At 41.2% G+C, this 26,985-nt stretch overlaps 1 protein-coding gene across 1 annotated transcript in view; it reads right to left on the bottom strand.

Annotated features, from left to right (window-relative positions):
* Positions 1–1,442: 1,442 nt before the first annotated feature.
* fes (FES proto-oncogene, tyrosine kinase) overlaps positions 1,443–26,985 on the bottom strand; it is a gene marked incomplete at its 3' end in the record, with an annotated part of 40,037 nt that continues 14,494 nt past the window's right edge. The window contains exons 4-20 of the mRNA XM_080771045.1: positions 14,440–14,536; positions 13,968–14,151; positions 13,310–13,447; positions 12,727–12,849; positions 12,156–12,278; positions 10,876–11,071; positions 9,777–9,866; positions 8,501–8,758; positions 5,859–5,981; positions 5,679–5,732; positions 5,433–5,551; positions 4,995–5,089; positions 4,678–4,801; positions 4,020–4,177; positions 3,732–3,854; positions 2,516–2,648; positions 1,443–1,503 (exon numbers count right to left, since the gene is read on the bottom strand). Coding sequence (XP_080627171.1) covers positions 1,443–1,503; positions 2,516–2,648; positions 3,732–3,854; positions 4,020–4,177; positions 4,678–4,801; positions 4,995–5,089; positions 5,433–5,551; positions 5,679–5,732; positions 5,859–5,981; positions 8,501–8,758; positions 9,777–9,866; positions 10,876–11,071; positions 12,156–12,278; positions 12,727–12,849; positions 13,310–13,447; positions 13,968–14,151; positions 14,440–14,536 — 2,199 coding nt within the window. The remainder of the gene's footprint in view (positions 1,504–2,515; positions 2,649–3,731; positions 3,855–4,019; positions 4,178–4,677; positions 4,802–4,994; positions 5,090–5,432; positions 5,552–5,678; positions 5,733–5,858; positions 5,982–8,500; positions 8,759–9,776; positions 9,867–10,875; positions 11,072–12,155; positions 12,279–12,726; positions 12,850–13,309; positions 13,448–13,967; positions 14,152–14,439; positions 14,537–26,985) is intronic.

The raw sequence follows: 26,985 nt of genomic DNA, 5'->3' as shown, positions 1-26,985 counted from the left end.
TTGAGTTTGATTTTCTTTTCTTTTTTAACATTATAATTCCAATTCTAGTACAGTCAAGGGAAAGGAAGAAAAAATTAATAGAAAGCATTGCACTGATTGCAGAATGTAATTATCTTGTCTCAGTGCTCGAGTAAAATCCAACGAGTGAGTTGACTTTAAGTACTTGTTCTGCAACTGCATTTTTCACGTTGGCATTCCTCAACTGACAGAATCCATTATAGCTGAAGCAATTAGTGGCTAATAATGCTGTCTGTTCTTATTGAACAATGAATTATAGAATTAATAAGTAATGTAATCTACACTGAAATGTATTACATTTCAAAGCTACACAATTCAACAAGTCCATTATTGCAGTGCCGGTGACAGACACCTGGGTCTAGACAGGATTCAGACATCAAACGAACTTCACCTGAACCCTTGTGGGAGTATCAGACTATCAGTGTCATCCTGCCTGTCAACCATGCACGTGTCTTCTGTCTACCATGTGGTGGTAGTCAGTAATCAACATGTACTTGAGTAAAAAGTACTGAAGTATTGGCATCAAAATGTACAACTTAATTTAAGTATAGTACTTAAGTACATGTAATTAGTTACTTTACACCACTGCTGTCACAACAAGTTAAGTGTGATATGTCTCTGTCTCGTGATCAACTTCTGAATTACGTGGGTTCAGAGAAAGTGTCATCTTTATCACCTGCTACTTTACATGAGTACAGAACAAGTTACGCATGAGAAGCCCAGCGCTGAACGCTTGGCTGATAAGCACTCTTGCTTGGGAAACCCTCTCTACATACTGTATGGAGCTGATCTGTTCTGACATTCCATAGGTTGATCATCAAACCCTGTACACTCAAGACATGCTCCTTTTATGGCCAGTACAGAATTAATTCCATATGTTGATTTCCCCCCCCCCCCCCCCCCACACACACACACACACACACCCCCCATGCCAAAGCACCAGCAGTCTGCCGTCAACGAGGCGGACTGCAGGGTGCACTTTTATTCTACTTGTTTCTACTATTTGTTTCTTTATTATTCCATGTATAAATATGGCAGTTCTGGCCCTGCATGGAGGAGGGTATTCAAAACGCGGTGTAGGAGGAGGCACCAGTTCTAGACGTCTCTGATAGGTGATATGTCTTCACGTGACATTAGGGAGGAGGCCTAATTTGAAGACGGAAAATATTCACGAGGTTGGCAACGTGTGTCGTTAACGTCGTTAAATCGTTTGATTGATTGATTGAATACCTAATTTTTGCAAAAGTATACAGTCACTGGTACAATTATACAATGACGCTGAAAGGATATTAAAAAAATCACACCTGTGTGAAGTGAGGGGCGCTCTTATCATCATACGTCATCTCATCATACATCATCTCATTCGGGCCAATCACAATTTGCGTCCTCACTTTTATCTTCAATGTTTGTGTTTACACAAGCCCTCAACGCTGGACACAGGAGGGGCTAGCGAAAAGAGTCCTTCCCATACAGCGGGAGCCGAACCTGGGTGAAAACGGAAAACGGAATCGTAACCGCTAATACCGCTATGACCATATGGGGAAAAAAAAGTAGTGTCAGAAGTGGATCATGGGTTCATTAGTGGCTAAGCTTAGCTTATTGGCAATAAATCACAGAGCTTCGTGATACGTTTCTACAACATGGTCAATGACGCCCGACTACGCTGGAGGGCCAAACGGATAAAGTAAAAATCATATGCATGTTGAAGGCTGTAAAATCAGCTCTGAAATCGAGAAATCTATTCTGAAACTCACAGGCAAGAGAAGCAAGGAAGGCTGTAGTTTTGGTTGTTTCTTAACAGTTTTGTAGAATTACAGTATAAGGTACATTTCAAGCACAACTCAATGTTAACTGTGGACGACACCATAAAGCATTACACTTGCTTAGGGTCCACCATTTTCAATTCATCAGAACATGTAGAGACGTACAAATATACACTTCTATATAACTAAAAACAGGAAATCATCATAAAAGGAGGTAAAAAGGTTGATTGATTTTGACAGATTTTACGGGGGCCACTTAGTCCTGTAGCAAGTACTCAAAAAAAGCTGTCGTTTTTTTAGATACCCCTACTCGAGGTAGGTATGAACCAGGCGTCTACCCTACATCACCATCAGTCAGAATGTAATTTACCTACAGAAATACTGAATTTAGGAGGAAATTGTACTTTTGTGGTGAGGACTACTTTACTTTCTCTCATTTACAAGAAAAACATATATTCCTGTCTAATATGCTGTTACTGCATTGCCTAGGATGCTATTAAACAATAACCAGTGGTTGTGTGGAGATATCTAGTACAGTATACATATACATCATCTCATTCCGGCCAATCACAATATCTTCAATATGTTCTATTCATTTGAAATTAATTGTATCGTTCTGCATTCTTATTTATTGGTCCCTCTCATATGATGTTTGTACTTTTGTATCTTTTTCTACTGTCTGAATATGTGATGTGAATTGTGATTACGTGTCTATTCAAGCATGTCATGGAAACTTGTGGTAGAGAGCACTGAGTTTAACCTGGAGTTTGGTGAAAGTTGGTCTGTTTCTTGAGTCATACTGCCAGCAGCTACACATGAGGCTGTAGACCTCCGAGGGGCAGCCGGCGGGAGCAGGCAGACGGTACCCTGGGAGACATTGAGCACAGAGTTGGAATTTCTAGTTAGATGATAATATGGTACAGTATAACCGTATGCACATGAAGAGACATTTTTGAGTGGTGCAACCACTCCATTATGTAGCTATAGTGTCCGTCCCTGGCTGGCTGGCTGGTTTGAATTAATTTAACCACAATTTAATTTGAATCCTAGTGTTCCTAGAATTTCTGGGGGCGAACATTCAGAAAAAATAACCTATGTATGTACAAGCTCACAACGTGTCACCACGCTTTGTGATTGATTGATTGATTGATTGATTGAGAGCGTCTTTAATGTTATGAAGTAGTTTCACAGGTACTGTACAATACATGCAGGCAGTGTTGTTTTTGGCAGCAAATTTAGATTTTTATAGTTTTAGTCATAGTCTCTTGAATAGTTTTCATTTAGTTTTAGTCACATTTTAGTCACCTGGCTGGAATGTTTTAGTGATAGTCTAAAGTCTAGTTTTAGTCGACTAAATCAACTGTAGATTTAGTCGACTAAAATCTTACGATATTGTATTTTTTTATAAAATGTATTTTGGTGGGCCTTGATGCCGTCGTAATGACAGTTTTTTTCACTTGCTGTAAATAGCTGATCTACAAGCTTGTAGATCAGCTATTTTCAGCATGCAACTAATTGTAAAATACCTTATACTGGATCTCTTGTCCATTTCGCCGTATTTCTGTGAGATGTTGAATTACCGGCACCGTACATGTAGGTGTTTTTGCCTCGAGGTACTGTACTAATACATGTTGTATTTGACAGCTTTAGTGACTTTGTAGATTTAGATTATTATTACAAAACATACAGTAACCACTTCAGCCCAATATACATTTCAGCCATTTGAAAATAGCCGATCTACAAGCTGTGCCGCATCGTGATCGCGACGCACCGTAGATCTGCTATTTTCAAAAGACTTTTATACATTTGAAAACGTGAAATATGAGACAGGACTAAGTACATTTTGAATTCCGGAATTTTACTATTTCTATATTGCAGAATTAATACTTTTACTAAAAAGTACTTTTTCCATGGACTATTATCATAAATTCATCCTCAGTGCTTCTGTACCCTTCTCCACCTCATCCCGTGTCTGTTGGTTGCTCATGTGGGTATATGGAGTCACTCCCTTGGAGAAAGTCTCCCATAGCAAGACCCCAAAGCTCCACACGTCACTCTCTGTGGTGTAACGACCTGAACACACAAGCAGGGGGCAGCATTGGCAAAGACACTGCCTATAACTGTCACTACCATTAAGCTATACTGTATATGCTTTTACAGAAAACTTGTCAGGTGTTATACACAACCAAACAGAGTTGTTGCATTTTCCAAGGTTGGTCAGAAGCAAATGGGCCGTACCATAGTTGAGGGCCTCGGGGGCCGTCCATTTGACTGGGATCTGTCTGAAGACTCCTGTGGCAGAATAGACACCATCCTCTTGCTCACGTGACATACCAAAGTCACTGATCTTCACAATACTCTCGTGTCCCACTAGACAGTTTCTTGCTGCTAGATCCCTGAAATGACAAAGGCTGTTTAATGTGTCGGTGAGTGGGTGTCTGGGTGAGTGAGTGTCTATGAGTGTCTGAGTGAGTGTCTATTAGTGTCTGAGTGAGTGAGTGAGTGTCTGAGTGAGTGAGTGAGTGAGTGAGTGAGTGAGTGAGTGAGTGAGTGAGTGAGTGAGTGAGTCAGTCAGTGAGTCAGTCAGTCAACTCCAAAGCATAATTATGCTCTGAATGTGCAATTATAGAGGGAATGCGTGTGACATCATCATCGTACCCAGAAGTTATGTGGGAACGCCTACTGAGTGCCCATACTGTACCTCCAAACAGAAAAGTCCTATATCTGATTGCATTAAACGATGTTAAACGAGGTTAAACTATAACTTTATGCATGCGGTGCATACCCTCTATACTGTAATATGGTATGCACACGCTATGCTTTTATACTATTTCATGTCTTTGATTCATAGTTTGTGTCCTTAAAGTGTCCTGATTCATAGATTTGTTAGACCTACCTGTGGATGCATTTTTTGCTCTCCAGGTACTCCATGCCAGAAGTTACATTTTCTGCCATGTTCACCAACATCTTTGGCTGCGTGCCGTAACCCACGGTGCGTAGAAAGGTGAGAAAGTCACCACCTGTTTGACAGACCGACAGACCGACACACACACACACACACGAGAACACACACACACACACACTCCAACTATTAAATAATCAATATTATTGTATCTAGAATAATTATGGTCAAAGCAAGGAAAACCAGGACAGGGCCCTACTGTAGCTGTTGTGTAAAATGGTGTGAAATGAGGATCATATAATATACTGTACCTTCCACTAACTCCATGATGATGTAGATGGGTTGTTTCTGAGTGCATACCCCAATGAACCGGACAATGTTGGGGTGATCGTACTGCTTCAGGATCCTGGACATAGTTGTGAGTTTAGACATGAGTCGCAGTGATGAGAGAGGAGATGAAGGGACAATAATGAAGGTGGAAAGAAAGGGGGGGGGAATTAGGAGAAATAAATAAACACTGGATGCCTCTCAAGACAATCACACAGTGTATTCTAACCTCATGTACATGCTGTACGGATATGCTATGTGTAAATATGTAGATACATTTTGTATGCTTTCCCCCCACCTGACCCCCTATTATTCTGGTGCGTGCGTGTGGTGAAAGGTGCGTGCGCAACTGCATGCATGCCAGGCACTTGTACGTATGTTGTAAATGTAGTGTATTGGGTGTGTGTTTGCACCAAACCAACCTGGCTTCCATAAGGAACCTATTCTTTTGTTCTGGTGGCAGGTTCTCTCTGCAGGTTTTGACAGCCACTGGGGTGTTATCAGAGCGCAGGCGACCCATATGAACCTCCCCAAAGTTTCCCTGGGCAATAGAAACACACTGGCTATTAGGCCCTAAAGACCCAGTGGGAAAACAATGGTTCATTCACAATGTTAATGTTCATTTCAAACAACCATTTAGACGACATATTTAGCAAATATCAACTCACCCGACCAACAATGTGTCCCAAGATAACATCATCATGCTCCAGAACCCACTTGTCCTAATTTTAATATAAGGGACAAAGCAACAATTTATGTGTGTGTGTGTGTGTGTGTGTGTGTGTGTGTGTGTGTGTGTGTGTGTGTGTGTGTGTGTGTGTGTGTGTGTGTGTGTGTGTGTGTGATACCTTAAGGACAGGTTTCTGAAGCACAATGTCTGTCCTCCTAGTGACATGCTGATGTGAGGAGACCAGGCTTTGCACCAGTAGGGGAACACTGTGGAACCCTTCTCCATCCAGACGGTACAAATTCTACTGACACAGAAATGTATGACAGATTACATGCATGTTTGTGCACTGTACATTTATGCAGATTTGCAAGCGTGTTTGGTAGACTATTTGTTTGTGTGGAGATTATTATTATTTTTTTTAACCTTTATTTAACCAGTAAAAACCATAAGTTTTGTGTGAACTGGCCAAGAGAAGAGGCGAAATAAGTAACACAGCTATAGAAAGTAACAATAAATACAAGACAATAACAGGACAGACATGTAACGTTCATAATCACAGTATACCACTAACTAAGATGCTCAGAAACGTCTAATAATGCAACCAATAAGGCTAACATATAAAGAGATTTGATGAATGTGTGCATTTTATATTCACACATTCTCACACACAAGGAAACCATGCAAGGCACCAACATGCTCATCGTTACCGCAGGGATTCTTTTGCTAAAGGACATTTCGACACGAAGCCAGGAGCCTCAGGTGAACAACCGAGTCTCTGTTGATAACTAGATATTTTAAATATTCAAAGAGTTGTGGTAGAGTGTGGTAAAAACCATATATTTCCTGTTTTTTTTCTCTCTCTCTCTCTCTCTCTCTCTCTCTCTCTCTCTCTCATAAACCCACAGTATTAGCTTACAAATTATAGAGGAACATGTCACTTCTGCTCTAAGCTATTTGTGTACTGTATGTGGTAGTAGTAATTATAAACAATTATGTTCACCTGTGGTAAAACATATAGGACATTACTACAAACCTCTCCCAGTGATACCACTCCTGTTGGTCTTTGTTTGGAGCTAATAGAGAGCAGTACAGTAAGGCCTACAGCCGCTGGCCTGCTGGAAATAGCAAACACACTGTGGCAAAAATCGAACATCATTGGGGTTTTACTAAGTGGAATTAAGGAACAAGGGAAATCAGCGAGACAGAGACGGCTGCCAGTTGTCAGGGAGGGATGCAACGTGTCGTGGCCGCGGGTAATGGAATTACCCCACCGTCTGTGGTTCGGTAAATGTTTGCTTTGTAATGAATTGTAAAGATTTTTGTTTTATTTCACGGCCCATTTCGACCAGTTGAGACGCCACAAACTGATTGGGGAGTTTTCCAGGGAGTAGATGCGGCGCTCTGGAATATCAGTTGAACATAATTTTAAAGTACGAAGGAACAAAAATCGTGTACCAGTACTGTATGAGGTACAGTATATGGTGCACAGCTCCGTAATCATGATCCCAAGAGCCCAGTAGCGGTACACTTTACCAGAGCAGCACACAATGTTTCAACTCTTAGATACCTGGGTATAGAGCAGGTTAAACTGCCCAGACGTGGTGAGGATATCAACAAATTATTACTCAAACGAGAAGCTTTTTGGATCTACACTTTAGAGACATTAGCCCCCAAGGGTCTTAATGAGGACTTTGATTTACGGCCTTTTCTGTAGTCCTTGTGGCATATTAGGGTCAGTAACCCAACCTTTTCTTTTATTCTTTTTGTTTTCTCTGATTGTGCGCTTTGCACACTTTGGGTTTAAGATGCCTTAGGGTTATGTACTGTGTACTTATTGTGCCTTTATGCATTTATCCTATTCTGATGAGTCTTTGGCTGTGGGATTTATGTCTCCAAAATCCTTTTTCACCTTTATTAGAGTAGCAGAGGCTCCTCTAAAATCCGTTTAGTAGTACAACTCTTTTATGGGTGTTTTTTCTGTTTTCTGTTTCACTTGACGTTTATGATGGTGTAAACCTGATGTCTTGTGTCCCAGTTGATTGGTTTATCTTAAAAAGAATATGGTTATGATGTATAAGAATAATGGGTCTGTCTGTCTTCATATTTACTATGATGGACATGTATGTTTACATCTTTAAACATTGATTGACGGTGTTATGAGCACCAGCTGTGTCTGGTCATGTGACACAGCAGTGTCAGGTATATGTAGGGGCTTGTTTGTGATGTTCATTGTGTGATGAAGAGCCGTGAGGCTCGAAACGTCATGTCTCTGTGGTGAGAAAATAAAACCATAAGCTTTTGGAGCTCAGTCCAGTGTGCGGACCTTACTTTCTTTTATATGGTTGCACAGGCCACCAACCTTTTAGATTAACTCAGTGGTTCTTTATGTGGGGTCCCGACTAAATGATAGTTAGGAATTGGAACCAAATGGATCATTAATTATAGTAGTCTGTATAACTTCTGTAACAGACTGGGGCCTGCCATGGGCAGTGGCGTGCACAGATAGACACTAAGGGGTGCTAGAGCACCCCTGCCCTTTTCCCTCTGGACAAATGTGCCCTTTTGAAAATAAATAATAATAGTATTTTTTTTGCTACAGTAAAACAGTATGTGGACCATGGTGACATTGATCAATTCTAGATTTAAAAAAAAGCTTCTAATATATTATTTAGGCCCCAAAATCTATAAATCTCACACTATTAAGCCAACCGTCCGGTTCCACGCGCTGCACAAGGTGCCCTTTTTTCACATGAGCACCAGCCACTGGCCATGGGGGTCCTTGATAATAAAAAAGCGAGAGAACCAGTTGGATCAACTTACGCCAACTCTCTGAATGAGGAAGTGTCGACAGGCACCGGCCCCGTAGACAGAGAGGACGTACTCTTGCTTCCCCTGGCTCTCTCTGACCAGGAAGTCTCCATCGTTCTTCAGCAGCTCCTGCACCTCCAGCCGGGGGATAGCACCATGATACCAGTCCTGCTGCTGCAGCGGTCGCTCCACCTCTGGCACCAGGGCCAGGGCTGGGGGAACCTCTGGCACCAGGGCTGGGGGCACCTCTGGCACCAGGGCTGGGGGCACCTGCACACAAGAAGACTTGAATAAAGTTGTTCTACAAACCATATTATTATGAGTTCACACCTGTGTTGTTTTTGGCAGAAAAACTTTATTTATATAGCACCTTTTCATACATAAAATGCAACCCAAAGTGCTTCACATAAGCAGCGGAATGCCAGAAAACAAAAGCAGGTCAATACAAGACAAAATATATACAAATGAGCAAATAAAAATATAGCAATACAAAAAGAAAAAATGGTAAGGAAAATTGTAACAGAACATTGAGGGCTGTATTTTGCGTGTCTTAAGTACCAGGTCTTATTCCCTAACTTGAGTAAACTAAAGACCTGGAGGCGTGGTCAATGCTCTTTGGCCACTCAGAATAGCCAAATGGCATTGATCACACCTCCAGGTCTTTAGTTTACTCAAGTTAGGGAATAAGACCTGGTACTTAAGACACGCAAAATACAGCCCTGAGTGTGAACAGTCTAAACAAATGCCACATTGAAAAAATAAGTTTTCAACTCGCTCTTAAAACCAGCAAGGGAGGTCGCCCTTTTAAGGTGCAGTGGTAGTGTGTTCCACAACTTGGGGCCATAGACCCAGAAGGCGGCCTTACCGATGTTCTTATGTTGAGCTTTGGGTAATTTTAGTAGGAGAGCGGATGAAGACCTGAGTGTTCCAGTTGGAACATAAAAATGTATGGGATCCTTAAGGTGCCAAGTTATTAAGTGCTTTATGTAAGCCTATCTGGCTAGGCGGTCATTGTCGGGAGATAATTCACCGACGGAGTTTAACCACAGAGGCAAAGCCGAGTAAATCAAGCGGGGTGCAGCCGCGCAGCTGGTGCTCAGAGGGTTTGATTAGGCAGAGGTCTGTTATACAGCGGAGCGGTCATTATCATGAGATAACTCACCGCTGAATTAAAGCGTTTGACCAATCAGAATCAAGCATTCAACCAAGCCATGTAATAAAAACTAATAAAAGTGCTTTGAAATCTATTCTAAACGATACTGGTAACCAATTATTATACTGTACTGACTGTGATTCTGGTTCTAAACACGTTGCCCAGGTGGTTGATGATCCCGTCCTTGGTGAGGTGATTGGAACCACTCCTCTCCGTCTCCAGCTCCTGAAAACATCACATCACAGGCGTCAGCATAAGAGAAAACAGTGATCGGAAAATCAAGGTTGATATGCAATACATTGCAATTAATTATTCTGAATTTAAACCTAATCTTCATGGTTGATGTGTGTAAGAGGATTATTTTGCGTCATAAGCAATAGCTGTTTGTTGTTTTGAGTGTTGTTGCCCTTTTGTTGGTAGCCTATTGTATTAGTGATCTTGTTTTTTACAGTGAAATCAAAACAGGGATTTTTAATTCCCGTCATGTTACGACGACATATGACTAACATACTGTAGGACGTTTGTAAGACATAAGTGCTACTGGCAGGTTCAGTGAGGTGTTAGCCGCGTTACCAATTATATATATTTTTTGTTATTATTTCCAGAATTAATTTAAAATAACAATTTAGCTGATAGCCAATACTGATACCGATAGGTTTATTTAGTTTTGGTTGTTTTCATTTCCCTCTTTTGTACCAGGGAAACAAAGACGATCTAGTTGCCAATAACGGCAAATATTGGCCTAGATACCGATATGTAGCTGCATCCCTAAAAATGACTACCACTTCAAAAGTAGTGTTGCCATGGAGATACTGGCAATAATGACGGCCATGACTGTTCATGCTAAGAGAATGCCAGAAAGCCAGATAAAGAGCCACATCTCGGAGCCAAAACTTTCACTACAATTATTTGAAAACTTTAGTTACTAGTTACTTTGGCGATTAACCACTTCAAAACTATACATTTTGACCATTTGAAAATAGCCGATCTACTTATAGATTGGCTATTTTCAATAGATTTCCTACACATTTTGAACTTGTGAAATGGGACAGTCTGCAATATGAATACTTTTACTTTTAGTACTTTAAGTACATTTTGATGCCGATACTTTTGTACTTTTACTCAGGTACATTTTCAATTCCATACTTTTACTTGTAGTTCTACATTGCAGTATTGGTACTTTTACTTAAGTAAAACAATTGAGTTCTTTTCCCACCACTGGAACACATTATACCCTGGGAGTGGTGGTAGAGACCACAGAGCTGTCGTCATCAGGCATGAAGGCAGAAGGGGGGTCACGGGACCCCAGCCATTCTAGTCTCTCGGTGAGCAGCAGTCTTTGAGCCTCCAGCCTGGCTCTGGCGCACAGGGTCAGCAGGACCTGGTGCCGACACTCCTCTAGTGCGTGCAGCTTGCTGAACTGGTACACCCTGCAGGATTAATTTATTATTCTCGTTTGTTCATCAACATTCACTGTTCTTTTTTCTTCGTCTCTTTTTACCATGCAGTCCCATCCCTATTCTTGGGCTATAGCCATGGTTCACACACGTCTGTCACGAGCGTCATGGAGGAACTTCAGCCTGGTTTACGCACGTTACGCTCCAAATAGTGTTGTTTCCGTCGACTAAAACCAAGACCAAAAATGTTCGTCGACTACCTTTTTTTCACTGACGAAAACTACATGGAAACTAAATGAAAACTAAGCTATGATGACTAAAACTAAGACTAAATATGTTGACAATTTCGTCGACAGATAAAAACTAGAGTAAAATGTTAGGAAGGGACTAGTGGACAAGACATTACACCTACAGTAGCTATGTGGGGGACCAATAAGGGCTTATGTGGGGGCCAAAAAGGGCTTATGTGGGGGCAAATAAGGGCTTGTGTGGGGGGCCAATAAGGGCTTGTGTGGGGGGCCAATAAGGGCTTATGTGGGGGCAAATAAGGGCTTGTGTGGGGGGCCAATAAGGGCTTGTGTGGGGGGCCAATAAGGGCTTGTGTGGGGGGCCAATAAGGGCTTGTGTGGGGGGCAAATAAGGGCTTGTGTGGGGGGCCAATAAGGGCTTGTGTGGGGGGCAAATAAGGGCTTGTGTGGGGGACCAATAGGGGCTTATGTGGGGGCCAATAAGGGCTTGTGTGGGGGACCAATAAGGGCTTGTGTGGGGGGCCAATAAGTGCCATTGGCCCTTCAAGACGAACATTTGACAAGTAATGATAAATTCCACTATCATAATGAATTATCTTTTAATCTGCCATCAGTCAGTTTTAGTTTCAGACTAATGAGAACATATTGCTTATTTTACTGTCCAATGACATGAAATGGCACAAGGGAAGGACTCCACACGGCCCTGTGTTGAACTATGGCTACCTCACCTCTAGCTCTGCCTCTGAAACATCATGTTGAACTATGGCTACCTCACCTCTAGGTCTGCCTCTGAAACATCATGTTGAACTATGGCTACCTCACCTCTAGCTCTGCCTCTGAAACATCATGTTGAACTATGGCTACCTCACCTCTGTCCTTTCTTCATGCCCCCATTCTCTGCCTCCAGTTGCAGCTCCAGGTGGTTGACTGAATCCTGCTGTGGACCCAGGACTCTAGCCAGGAGTAGCAGCTCCTCCTCGGTCGCAGTCAGTCTGCAGAGAGAGAGAGAGAAGACGGATAGGCGAGGGCAGGCGTGGGCAGAATAATAGAGATAATAATAAGACAGGGAGAAGCAAGAGGTTTAAACTAGGCTGGGGGACGTATACCCGGTGGAAAAAGATGGCACGGATAAGCCTTGAGTGATAGAAGAGTTAGCAAGGGTGGGAACAGTGGAAATCAATATGCCACTGCAAGTTATGTTGAGGGGTTAGAGAGAGAGAGAGAGAGAGAGAGAGAGAGAGAGAGTGCACTGTGCGTGCGTGCGTGCGTCCAAACAGATTAATTATGCCTAATTTATGCTCCATTGTAACACATCACAGGCCCAACACATCACATATCCGCAACGCGTTGTGAGCTTGCAGGTCGGCTATTTTTAGAGCACGACAACTTCAAGTGAAGTATGAACAGGGCTTAAAGGCAAGCTGTATGCTCTGTACTCACCTGTGTAAGAGTGCCTCCAATGTGAGGTCATTCAGTTGAATCTCTCCGGGCTTTAGTTGAGCAGCGATGTCCTCTACAGCGCCACAGTCAAAGTGTGCACAGACTGGGATGTCACCTGCAGATCTATACCCAAGACAGATGCACACGCACACACACACACACACACACACACACACACACACACACAAATAGAGATGTTAGCATCTTTATTTGCGTTCACATTAACAAGAAATTCTGGAACACAAACATTTGTAGATTTCAGGATACAGATCACGGGTATAAAGGAAGCATCTCCTTCTCCATACATGGTGGTGGTGGTGAATGCCAATTCTCACAGACATTGAACAGAAATTTGCCAGCTCTCAATTGGCTTGGGCATTCCTGCAATCCGCAGGCTTCTCAAAACTGATTCATGGACATAACCGAGGCTTCCAAATATGAACACAATGGAAACCTGTTCTTTCCATTCCCCTGCTATATTAAATCTATGACCTCGGTAGGTGCACACACACACACACACACACACACACACACACACACACACACACACACACACACACACACACACACACACACACACTACCTGTTCTGTTGGATGAAGTTTTCATATTCCTTTTCAGGGTCTATTGATTTCAGAGCCGAGAACATCTCCTTGTGGATGCGCTCCACTTCATGGTGGACAAGACTGGACATGTCAAAATACTCCTGCAAGATCTCCCTCCTGGGTCAGAGGTTATGGATGGCATCTCATAAGATTAATACAATAAAGATAATACATTAATATAACTAGAACAGTGCCCGGGTGACACTCATGCATGAAGGAAGCACACCCTCCCCAGGTTGGCGGAGGGTGTGTAGAGCCTAGGATCACATTGGATAATTGACACAGGGGTGAAAAATGGGTTACAAAAATCGTGGGATAAAAAAAAGTAAAAAAGATAATATATTAATAAAGATATAGTAAAGAAAAAATTATATAATAAAAATCTCACTCCTGGGTCAGAGGTTATGGATAGCACCTCAAGTTACAATGTTAACAATATGTGGCCAATACAATCATTTGGATTATACAAACTGTAATAATGTAGTAATATGATAAATGGATGGTGATGGTATAAGAGTAAAATAAATCTAAAACAAAAAAGAATCACATCATGGGCTTGCCAGTGTGTTGTGTGCTTCAGTGCACGCGCGCGCACACACACACACACACACACACACACACACAGACTTCAGCTTACAGTATGAGCACCATCTCCTGCTGTAGGCTCTGCAGTGCATCAAGCAGGGCCGGCTGGATCTTACTGTAATGTTGCTGGTGATATACTTGGGCTGCTCGCACAGACAGAACATAGTCGTTGTGCAACTCATGGTGTCTCAGCATAGTCTTGACATAGCGTTCTTTTGCCTTGTCACGTTCCTTGTCTGCACGCACGCACACACACACACACACACACACACACACACACACACACACACACACACACACACACACACACACACACACACACACACACACACACACGACATTTAGTCGACTAAAACTAGACTAACACTAAAACATTCCAGGTGACTAAAATGTGACTAAAACTAAATGAAAACTATTCAAGAGACTATGACTAAAACTAAAATAGAAATTTGCTGCCAAAAACAACACTGCTGTTTTGTTAGTGCCTCTAAAGCCCTTTAATAGTGAAGTGAGAGTGGGCCCACCTTTACTAGCGTCCTGGTACTTCTTCTTGGCCAGTGCTGCGTCCCTCGCAGCTTGTCTGTAGCTACTTCTTAACCGCTCCAGCTCTGTGTGGATTACCTAGTGCATGCAGAACAGCACAGAGGGAAGTAGTCCTTTTACCCATTTAGACCTGAGAACGATTCTACAAATGTCTTCTAAATCCCATGTTTCTATGTCGGTGGTTCTCAAACATGTTCATGTCAAGCTCGTGTCAAGCTCGTAGCGCGGCAATACGAGCTTGTAGATCTGCAATTTTTCAATAGATACAGTTTAAAATAATGGTTAAAACACCAAAAGGGACTTTACTGTCCAATATTATTGTGTGTGGGTGTGTGTATGACTGTGAGAGTGTGTGGGGGTGTATGCGTGTGTGTGTGTGTGTGTGTGTGTGTGTGTGTGTGTGTGTGTGTGTGTGTGTGTGTGTGTGTGTGTGTGTGTATGTACGCGTACGCTCACATAATGTTTGCATTTTATTATTATTGAAATAAAGGTATAGGGGAAAGGATAGGTGCTGGGAAAACAGTTTGTACTCGCTCTGGAGTGTCGGTCAGAACACTGGACGATGAGGCAAGATACAGAGTCCAACGGTTTAATGGGAGTTAAGGTGGTAGCGGACAGCATACAGAATGCACAGGTAGTTTCTATGCGTGTGTGTGGTTTCTGCAGGATAAACCCAGAAAGGTATAAATCAGCTCTGTATACTGTACTAAAGAGTTTAACACATGAATAGTCAGGTTAACATCAGATAAAACACAATTAACCAAAAATATACACATTTAGCACCGTGGTTACCTTCATAACTTACTACACATACAGCAGTCATTACTAAACATACAGCAGTTATTAATAATGTTCAAAACACAGGAGTTTCATTCCAAGCCATCACTACATAAACCATAGTTACATTTAAGTTACTAAACTAGAGCGCCCGCGAGGCGGCCTCTGTAGCAGCTGGCAATTATTGGCAATGATTGCATCGCGGATGCAGAGCACTCGCTCATGTAAAGAGGGGAATAATATATAGACGGTAAACATACATTCCAAACAAACTGTAAACAATACACAACCCAGGTAAATGCTATGGAATAATCCAGACAGGTAAAACTAGGCTGCAATATCAGGAAATAAACGAAGACAGCCTAAATAGCGTCATGTCCGTGTTGCAGCTCAGCGCATGTATGCACTGACCGGGTCATAAATAAGTGACAGAAAGCACGTTACACTCGGGAATAAATCACAGCAACATGTAACACAACTCACCACTGTTCAATGACGCACACAGGGTAAAGGAAAGTAAAGAACAGGAACGGGAATGTCCGTGGTGAGTTTGTATTGTATAACTCCGACGGGAGAAAACACCGTCTGTTGGCTTCACGTTGTTTGATTAATAAATGAAAAGGTGGGCGCACTCCCGCTACATGCCTGCGGGATGCGCTCATGCACGCGCTTCGGGAGCGTGCCTCTTGGACTTTGTAACAGCCGCCCCCACAATTGAGTAGCAATTGTGCTCCCTAAGGAGCAGGCAGGGATGAATCGCCAGGCGAGGGGCTGTCGTCAGGAAGTTCAGGGAGAACGATGAGTCGGACGACAGGGCGCGTGTAGACACGATCTCCGATCTTCACTTCCGCTGATCTGACTCTTCCATCTGCGCCAGGGTTCACTTTGGTGACACGGCCGATGGACCAAAGTGCGCGAGGCAGTTGAGGGTCTGCCATCATAACGACGGTGTCCACTGCGAGGTTATCCGTTGACTTCTGCCACTTCTGCCGTGGTTGCAGGCTTGGCAGGTAGTACCTGACAAACCTAGACCAGAAGTGATCCGTCAGGACTTGACTCTGCCTCCAGCGCTTACGGCTCAGGAGCTCCGATTGCGGGTAGACCACTGGAGGTAGGGAACTGCTAGGCCGCCCCATGAGAAGGTGATTTGGGGTGATAGGGTCAAGGTCAGAGATGTCCGATGAGACGTAACCTAAAGGCTTCGAATTCAGGATCCCTTCCACCTCTATCAAGACGGTCCGGAGGACCTCCTCTGTGACAGTCTGCGCTCCGATCGTGGCTCTGAGTGTAGACTTAACGGAGCGGATCTCACGTTCCCACACTCCTCCAAAGTGTGGGGAAGCTGGTGGATTGAAATGGAACTCAATCCGGTTCTTGGCAAGGATCTCCTTCAAATCAGGGTGCATAGCCGCAAAGGCCGTAGCCAACTCCTTATCGGCCCCTCGGAAGTTCGTGCCCTGGTCTGAAAAAAGCTCGGCCGGGGTTCCACGGCGAGCAGTAAACCTTCGGAGAGCCATGAGGAAGGTATCGGAGTCGATGGAGGTCAGGAGCTCCAGATGCACGGCTCGTGTTGTGAGACATTTGAAAATGAGACCCCACCTCTTCTCTGTCCGACGTCCTATCTTAACCTGGAAGGGCCCGAAGCAGTCCATGCCGGTGGAATGGAAAGGCGGCTTGAACAGGCGGAGTCGGGCAGGTGGCAAGTCAGCCATGAAAGGAGCTGAAGGCTTAGCTCTCCATCTTTGGCACTCTGGGCAGGAGTGTTGTTGTTTCCTGATGGCTTCGCGTCCGCGTAGAATCCAAAAGGAGCGCCTGAGTTCAGCGAAGACTCGCTCAGGCCCAGGATGACGTAGTCGGCAGTCAAAGTCTCTGATCAGCAGCATAGCCACACGGTGGTGCGGATCCAGGACGACAGGATGTGCTGCTGAAGGATCGAGCTCTTCTGCACGGCGCAGCCTGCCTCCGACTTTGATAAGTCCAGTGGCAGTGTCGAACTCCGGGGACAAGGTGATAAGACGACTGGTGGTAGGCACAGACTTGCCTGCCCGCAGTAGAGCGTAGTCATCAGGGAAGCAGTCGATCTGAGCTCGTTGTAGGATGAGACTTTCGGCCTGCTGGTACATGGCTGCGGAAGGTGATGCTCCTTGGCCAGCCGCCCCGTGAAGCTGCTCTGCCGTGGCGTTGACCAAATCTTTCCATGTGTCGTACTTTTCTGGATCCGGCACAGCTGGGTCTGGACGAATAGCGGTCAACCCACAGAACAGGGATCGGCGAAGCTCTGAGGTATCCTTGACTGACTCACTCACCGGAGACTTGGGCCACTCGGCTGGTGGCTGCAACAGGAAGGGAGGTCCATCACTCCATCGATTGGGTCCAGCCAGGTCCACCAAGGGTTTTCCTCTGGTTAGATCGTCAGCAGGGTTGGCAGCTGAGTTGACGTATCTCCAGGGTTCAGAGCCTGTGAGTTCCTGCATCTCAGCTATCCTGGTCCCCACAAAGACCTTAAACCGACAGGAGTCGGACTGCAGCCAGGTGAGCACTGTTGTCGAGTCAGTCCAGAGTATGGTCTCTCGGATAGGCAGAGTGAGCTCAATCTTCAGCAACTTGGCTAGCTGGGCCCCAGTGAGAGCGGCACAGAGTTCCAGCCTAGGAATGGAATGTTGCTTCCGTGGTGCGACCCTTGACCTGGCCATCAGGAATGCCAAGTTGATGTTGCCTTCACGGTCTTCAGTGCGTAGGTAAGCCACCGAGCCATAGGCCTGCTCAGAGGCGTCACAAAAGATGTGGACATCATGGGTTGCATCTGGATGATCCATCCGGGCAGGAACATAGCAGCGAGGCAGGCTTATCTTGGGCAGGGAAGAGAGTTCGGTTACCCAGGTGTTCCATGCTGCCAAGAGCTCCTCAGGAAGCAGCGGGTCGTCCCATTCTCTCGGCTTGTCCCAAAGGCGCTGAACAAGGACCTTGGCCCTCGTGGTGAAGGGAAGGAGGAGACCCAAAGGGTCATACTGGCTGGCCAGCACGCGGTATACGTTACGCATGGTAGGTGGACCGTGGTCCACCGTCCGCTGCTTGTAGCCGAGGGCATCAGAAGTGCAATGCCATTGCAGACCAAGGGTGCTCTCTTGTATGTCCACACGGTCTTGGGAGAGCCAGAGTTCTGTATTGCTAGAGAGCGCTGCCTGGGGCAGGTGACTGACCACGGAGGGAACGTTGCTGGTCCACTGTCTGAGCTCAAACCCTCCAGAGGAGAGGAGAGCTCGTAGCTTATCCACCAACTGTCTGGCAGTAGTATAATAGTGTGGGGGATCACTACCAATTCTGACCACTAGTGGCGCTAGTGAGCAATTTAATGCATAAATTATGCAAATTAGTAATTAAAATTCTCGACATTCCATGAATTCCATATATATAATTAGCATAATCATAAATCATAAATATCCATAAATATAAATATCCATAAATATAATTAGCATATAATAGTTTATAATTAAATAATAATAAAAACGAATAATAGGTTATTTATAAATCTATAAAATGCATGATGTGGGGTATGTGTGTGTGTGTGTGTGTGATTAGCTGATCTCATCTCTCTCTCTCCCTCCATGTGCCATGCCTCCCGCATACAGAGATGCTGACTCGAAGGTGTGAAAAACAAACAAATTTACATGTTGTATTTGTCACTGGGGCTAAGGTGGGGGGATGGTCGCTAACCTCAGGCAATATTTATTTAGGGCAGGGGGGTCACTGTTTGGTGGGGGATGGTATCTAAACAGGTGCAAGTTAGATAAACAAGGGGGGGATGGGCTCTAACCAGGTGCCAGGTGCGACATGCAAATTAAATGAAAGCGCGGGGGTGGGGTGGGGGGGATGTGGCCCCCCTCTTTGTGGAATGCTAGGTGCCAGACATGCAAATTAAATGAAGCGGGGGGTGAGGTGGGGGGGATGGTATCTAAACAGGTGCAAGTTAGATAAACAAGGGGGGGGATGGGCTCTAACCAGGTGCCAGGTGCGACATGCAAATTAAATGAAAGCGCGGGGGTGGGGTGGGGGGGATGTGGCCCCCCTCTTTGTGGAATGCTAGGTGCCAGACATGCAAATTAAATGAAGCGGGGGGTGAGGTGGGGGGGATGGTATCTAAACAGGTGCAAGTTAGATAAACAAGGGGGTGGGGTGGGCTCTAACCAGGTGCTAGTAGTAAAATGCAAATTAGATAATCACAAAGGTGGGGGTCCTTATCTTTGAAGTGAATTGTATGCATAAATTAATCAAGGTAGTATTTAAATTCCTTACATACATTGACAGTGGGTGTGTGATTCCACCTAGTGGTCAATATCTATATAAATATTTACACTGCAATACCATTTATGCCCTGATGTGATCTCAGTCATCTAGGGAAATGTTTTTCAATCATTGGTCTGGGGACCACCAGTGGTCCTTGAATGTAATTATTGTGTAAGTCAAGGATATCCCCCTAGTGGTCAATTTCTATAAATATATTTACAACTGCAATACCATTTATGCCCTGATTTCAGTCACCTAGGGAAATGTTTTCAAGCAATGGTCTGTGGGCTACCGATGGTCTTTGAGAGGGTTCAGGTGACCCTCCCCAGCTAAATCATGGAGAGTTGGTAACCAAATAGTCTCCTTATAGATCTTTAACTCTATACTTTTCAATTTTTTGTGTTTTTGAATTTTTATGTTTCATGGTGTCCTAAGGTGTATGGTTTATTGTCTGTCTTGTATTATTTTTGGTGTTTTGTGTTGTGTCTTTGAATTCTGTATGCTTCATGTGGTACTAATGTGTTTGGGTTAATGTCTGTCTGGTATTATTTTCGGTGTTTTGTGTTGTCTCTTTGAATTTTTTATGTTTCATGTTGTCCAAATGGGGTTGGGTATTGTATATCTTGTATTATTTTTGGTGTTTTGTGTTGTGTCTTTGAATTTTGCATGCTTCATGTGGTACTAGGTGTTTGGGTTATTGTCTGTCTTGTATTATTTTTGGTGTTTTGTGTTGGGATCTTTGAATTTTTTATGTTTCATGTTGTCCAAACGGGTTGGGTATTGTAAATCTTGTATTATTTTTTGTGTTTTGTGTTGTGTCTTTGAATTTTGCATGCTTCATGTGGTACTAGGTGTTTGGGTTATTGTCTGTCTTGTATTATTTTTGGTGTTTTGTGTTGGGATCTTTGATTTTTTTATGTTTCATGGTGTCCAAATGGGTTGGGTATTGTAAATCTTGTATTATTTTTTGTGTTTTGTGTTGTGTCTTTGAATTTTGCATGCTTCATGTGGTACTAGGTGTTTGGGTTATTGTCTGTCTTGTATTATTTTTGGTGTTTTGTGTTGGGATCTTTGAATTTTTTATGTTTCATGTTGTCCAAATGGGGTTGGGTATTGTAAATCTTGTATTATTTTTTGTGTTTTGTGTTGTGTCTTTGAATTTTGCATGCTTCATGTGGTACTAGGTGTTTGGGTTATTGTCTGTCTTGTATTATTTTTGGTGTTTTGTGTTGGGATCTTTGAATTTTTTATGTTTCATGTTGTCCAAATGGGGTTGGGTATTGTAAATCTTGTATTATTTTTTGTGTTTTGTGTTGTGTCTTTGAATTTTGCATGCTTCATGTGTTACTAGGTGTTTGGGTTATTGTCTGTCTTGTATTATTTTTGGTGTTTTGTGTTGGGATCTTTGAATTTTTTATGTTTCATGTTGTCCAAATGGGGTTGGGTATTGTAAATCTTGTATTATTTTTTGTGTTTTGTGTTGTGTCTTTGAATTTTGCATGCTTCATGTGGTACTAGGTGTTTGGGTTATTGTCTGTCTTGTATTATTTTTGGTGTTTTGTGTTGGGATCTTTGAATTTTTTATGTTTCATGTTGTCCAAATGGGGTTGGGTATTGTAAATCTTGTATTATTTTTTGTGTTTTGTGTTGTGTCTTTGAATTTTGCATGCTTCATGTGGTACTAGGTGTTTGGGTTATTGTCTGTCTTGTATTATTTTTGGTGTTTTGTGTTGGGATCTTTGAATTTTTTATGTTTCATGTTGTCCAAATGGGGTTGGGTATTGTAAATCTTGTATTATTTTTTGTGTTTTGTGTTGTGTCTTTGAATTTTGCATGCTTCATGTGGTACTAGGTGTTTGGGTTATTGTCGGTCTTGTGTTATTTTTGGTGTTTTGTGTTGGGATCTTTGAATTTTTTATGTTTCATGTTGTCCAAATGGGGTTGGGTATTGTAAATCTTGTATTATTTTTGGTGTTTTGGGTTGTGTCTTTGAATTTTGCATGCTTCATGTGGTACTAGGTGTTTGGGTTATTGTCTGTCTTGTATTATTTTTGGTGTTTTGTGTTGGGATCTTTGAATTTTTTATGTTTCATGTTGTCCAAATGGGGTTGGGTATTGTAAATCTTGTATTATTTTTTGTGTTTTGTGTTGTGTCTTTGAATTTTGCATGCTTCATGTGGTACTAGGTGTTTGGGTTATTGTCTGTCTTGTATTATTTTTGGTGTTTTGTGTTGGGATCTTTGAATTTTTTATGTTTCATGTTGTCCAAATGGGGTTGGGTATTGTAAATCTTGTATTATTTTTTGTGTTTTGTGTTGTGTCTTTGAATTTTTGCATGCTTCATGTGGTACTAGGTGTTTGGGTTATTGTCGGTCTTGTGTTATTTTTGGTGTTTTGTGTTGGGATCTTTGAATTTTTTATGTTTCATGTTGTCCAAATGGGGTTGGGTATTGTAAATCTTGTATTATTTTTTGTGTTTTGTGTTGTGTCTTTGAATTTTGCATGCTTCATGTGGTACTAGGTGTTTGGGTTATTGTCGGTCTTGTGTTATTTTTGGTGTTTTGTGTTGGGATCTTTGAATTTTTTATGTTTCATGTTGTCCAAATGGGGTTGGGTATTGTAAATCTTGTATTATTTTTTGTGTTTTGTGTTGTGTCTTTGAATTTTGCATGCTTCATGTGGTACTAGGTGTTTGGGTTATGGTCTGTCTTGTATTATTTTTGGTGTTTTGTGTTGGGATCTTTGAATTTTTTATGTTTCATGTTGTCCAAATGGGGTTGGGTATTGTAAATCTTGTATTATTTTTGGTGTTTTGGGTTGTGTCTTTGAATTTTGCATGCTTCATGTGGTACTAGGTGTTTGGGTTATGGTCTGTCTTGTATTATTTTTGGTGTTTTGTGTTGGGATCTTTGAATTTTTTATGTTTCATGTTGTCCAAATGGGGTTGGGTATTGTAAATCTTGTATTATTTTTTGTGTTTTGTGTTGTGTCTTTGAATTTTTGCATGCTTCATGTGGTACTAGGTGTTTGGGTTATTGTCTGTCTTGTGTTATTTTTGGTGTTTTGTGTTGGGATCTTTGAATTTTTTATGTTTCATGTTGTCCAAATGGGGTTGGGTATTGTAAATCTTGTATTATTTTTGGTGTTTTGGGTTGTGTCTTTGAATTTTGCATGCTTCATGTGGTACTAGGTGGTTGGGTTATTGTCTGTCTTGTGTTATTTTTGGTGTTTTGTGTTGGGATCTTTGAATTTTTTATGTTTCATGTTGTCCAAATGGGGTTGGGTATTGTAAATCTTGTATTATTTTTTGTGTTTTGTGTTGTGTCTTTGAATTTTGCATGCTTCATGTGGTACTAGGTGTTTGGGTTATTGTCTGTCTTGTATTATTTTTGGTGTTTTGTGTTGGGATCTTTGAATTTTTTATGTTTCATGTTGTCCAAATGGGGTTGGGTATTGTAAATCTTGTATTATTTTTTGTGTTTTGTGTTGTGTCTTTGAATTTTGCATGCTTCATGTGGTACTAGGTGTTTGGGTTATTGTCTGTCTTGTATTATTTTTTGGTGTTTTGTGTTGGGATCTTTGAATTTTTTATGTTTCATGTTGTCCAAATGGGTGGGGTATTGTAAATCTTGTATTATTTTTTGTGTTTTGTGTTGTGTCTTTGAATTTTGCATGCTTCATGTGGTACTAGGTGTTTGGGTTATTGTCTGTCTTGTATTATTTTTGGTGTTTTGTGTTGGGATCTTTGAAATTTTTATGTTTCATGTTGTCCAAATGGGGTTGGGTATTGTAAATCTTGTATTATTTTTTGTGTTTTGTGTTGTGTCTTTGAATTTTGCATGCTTCATGTGGTACTAGGTGTTTGGGGTATTGTCTGTCTTGTATTATTTTTGGTGTTTTGTGTTGGGATCTTTGAATTTTTTATGTTTCATGTTGTCCAAATGGGTTGGGTATTGTAAATCTTGTATTATTTTTTGTGTTTTGTGTTGTGTCTTTGAATTTTGCATGCTTCATGTGGTACTAGGTGTTTGGGTTATTGTCTGTCTTGTATTATTTTGGGTGTTTTGTGTTGGGATCTTTGAATTTTTTATGTTTCATGTTGTCCAAATGGGGTGGGGTATTGTAAATCTTGTATTATTTTTTGTGTTTTGTGTTGTGTCTTTGAATTTTGCATGCTTCATGTGGTACTAGGTGTTTGGGTTATTGTCTGTCTTGTATTATTTTTGGTGGTTTGTGTTGGGATCTTTGAATTTTTTATGTTTCATGTTGTCCAAATGGGGTTGGGTATTGTAAATCTTGTATTATTTTTTGTGTTTTGTGTTGTGTCTTTGAATTTTGCATGCTTCATGTGGTACTAGGTGTTTGGGTTATTGTCTGTCTTGTATTATTTTTGGTGTTTTGTGTTGGGATCTTTGAATTTTTATGTTTCATGTTGTCCAAATGGGGTTGGGTATTGTAAATCTTGTATTATTTTTGGTGTTTTGGGTTGTGTCTTTGAATTTTGCATGCTTCATGTGGTACTAGGTGTTTGGGTTATTGTCTGTCTTGTATTATTTTTGGTGTTTTGTGTTGGGATCTTTGAATTTTTTATGTTTCATGTTGTCCAAATGGGGTTGGGTATTGTAAATCTTGTATTATTTTTGGTGTTTTGGGTTGTGTCTTTGAATTTTGCATGCTTCATGTGGTACTAGGTGTTTGGGTTATTGTCTGTCTTGTATTATTTTTGGTGTTTTGTGTTGGGATCTTTGAATTTTTTATGTTTCATGTTGTCCAAATGGGGTTGGGTATTGTAAATCTTGTATTATTTTTTGTGTTTTGTGTTGTGTCTTTGAATTTTGCATGCTTCATGTGGTACTAGGTGTTTGGGTTATTGTCTGTCTTGTATTATTTTTGGTGTTTTGTGTTGGGATCTTTGAATTTTTTATGTTTCATGTTGTCCAAATGGGGTTGGGTATTGTAAATCTTGTATTATTTTTTGTGTTTTGTGTTGTGTCTTTGAATTTTTGCATGCTTCATGTGGTACTAGGTGTTTGGGTTATTGTCGGTCTTGTGTTATTTTTGGTGTTTTGTGTTGGGATCTTTGAATTTTTTATGTTTCATGTTGTCCAAATGGGGTTGGGTATTGTAAATCTTGTATTATTTTTTGTGTTTTGTGTTGTGTCTTTGAATTTTGCATGCTTCATGTGGTACTAGTGTTTGGGTTATTGTCTGTCTTGTGTTATTTTTGGTGTTTTGTGTTGGGATCTTTGAATTTTTTATGTTTCATGTTGTCCAAATGGGTTGGGTATTGTAAATCTTGTATTATTTTTTGTGTTTTGTGTTGTGTCTTTGAATTTTGCATGATTCATGTGGTACTAGGTGGTTGGGTTATTGTCTGTCTTGTATTATTTTGGTGTTTTGTGTTGTGACTTTGAATTTTTTATGTTTCATGTTGTCCTAAGGTGTATAGTTTATTGTCTGTCTTGTATTATTTTTGGTGTTTTGTGCTGTGTCTTTGAATTTTGTATGCTTCATGTGGTACTAATGTGTTTGGGTTATTGTCTGTCTTGTATTATTTTTGGTGTTTTGTGTTGTGACAGGCGGCCTGTTGTAATAATATAATATTTTGAATTAGTACCACATGAAGCATGCAAAATTCAAAGACACAACCCAAAACACAAAAAATAATACAAGATATACAATACCCAACCCCATTAGGACAACATGAAACATAAAAAAATTCAAAGACACAACACAAAACCCCGAAAATAATACAAGACAGACAATAACCCAAACACATTAGTACCACATGAAGCATGCATAATTCAAAGACACAACACAAAACACAAAAATAATACAAGATATACAATACCCAACCCCATTAGGACAACATGAAACATAAAAAATTCAAAGTCACAACACAAAACACCAAAAATAATACAAGACAGACAATAACCCAAACACATTAGTACCACATGAAGCATACAAAATTCAAAGACACAGCACAAAACACCAAAAATAATACAAGACAGACAATAAACTATACACCTTAGGACAACATGAAACATAAAAAATTCAAAGTCACAACACAAAACACCAAAATAATACAAGACAGACAATAACCCAACCACCTAGTACCACATGAATCATGCAAAATTCAAAGACACAACACAAAACACAAAAAATAATACAAGATTTACAATACCCAACCCATTTGGACAACATGAAACATAAAAAATTCAAAGATCCCAACACAAAACACCAAAAATAACACAAGACAGACAATAACCCAAACACTAGTACCACATGAAGCATGCAAAATTCAAAGACACAACACAAAACACAAAAAATAATACAAGATTTACAATACCCAACCCCATTTGGACAACATGAAACATAAAAAATTCAAAGATCCCAACACAAAACACCAAAAATAACACAAGACCGACAATAACCCAAACACCTAGTACCACATGAAGCATGCAAAAATTCAAAGACACAACACAAAACACAAAAAATAATACAAGATTTACAATACCCAACCCCATTTGGACAACATGAAACATAAAAAATTCAAAGATCCCAACACAAAACACCAAAAATAATACAAGACAGACAATAACCCAAACACCTAGTACCACATGAAGCATGCAAAATTCAAAGACACAACACAAAACACAAAAAATAATACAAGATTTACAATACCCAACCCCATTTGGACAACATGAAACATAAAAAATTCAAAGATCCCAACACAAAACACCAAAAATAATACAAGACAGACAATAACCCAAACACCTAGTACCACATGAAGCATGCAAAATTCAAAGACACAACCCAAAACACCAAAAATAATACAAGATTTACAATACCCAACCCCATTTGGACAACATGAAACATAAAAAATTCAAAGATCCCAACACAAAACACCAAAAATAATACAAGACAGACAATAACCCAAACACCTAGTACCACATGAAGCATGCAAAATTCAAAGACACAACCCAAAACACCAAAAATAATACAAGATTTACAATACCCAACCCCATTTGGACAACATGAAACATAAAAATTCAAAGATCCCAACACAAAACACCAAAAATAATACAAGACAGACAATAACCCAAACACCTAGTACCACATGAAGCATGCAAAATTCAAAGACACAACACAAAACACAAAAAATAATACAAGATTTACAATACCCAACCCCATTTGGACAACATGAAACATAAAAAATTCAAAGATCCCAACACAAACCACCAAAAATAATACAAGACAGACAATAACCCAAACACCTAGTACCACATGAAGCATGCAAAATTCAAAGACACAACACAAAACACAAAAAATAATACAAGATTTACAATACCCCACCCCATTTGGACAACATGAAACATAAAAAATTCAAAGATCCCAACACAAAACACCCAAAATAATACAAGACAGACAATAACCCAAACACCTAGTACCACATGAAGCATGCA

The sequence above is a fragment of the Protomyctophum bolini genome, assembly GCF_963924005.1.
Source record: "Protomyctophum bolini genome assembly, chromosome: 1".
Classification (NCBI taxonomy): Eukaryota; Metazoa; Chordata; class Actinopteri; order Myctophiformes; family Myctophidae; genus Protomyctophum; species Protomyctophum bolini.
The sequence above is the reverse complement of the archived record's forward strand: the minus strand, read 5'-3'. Positions and strand labels throughout refer to the sequence as shown.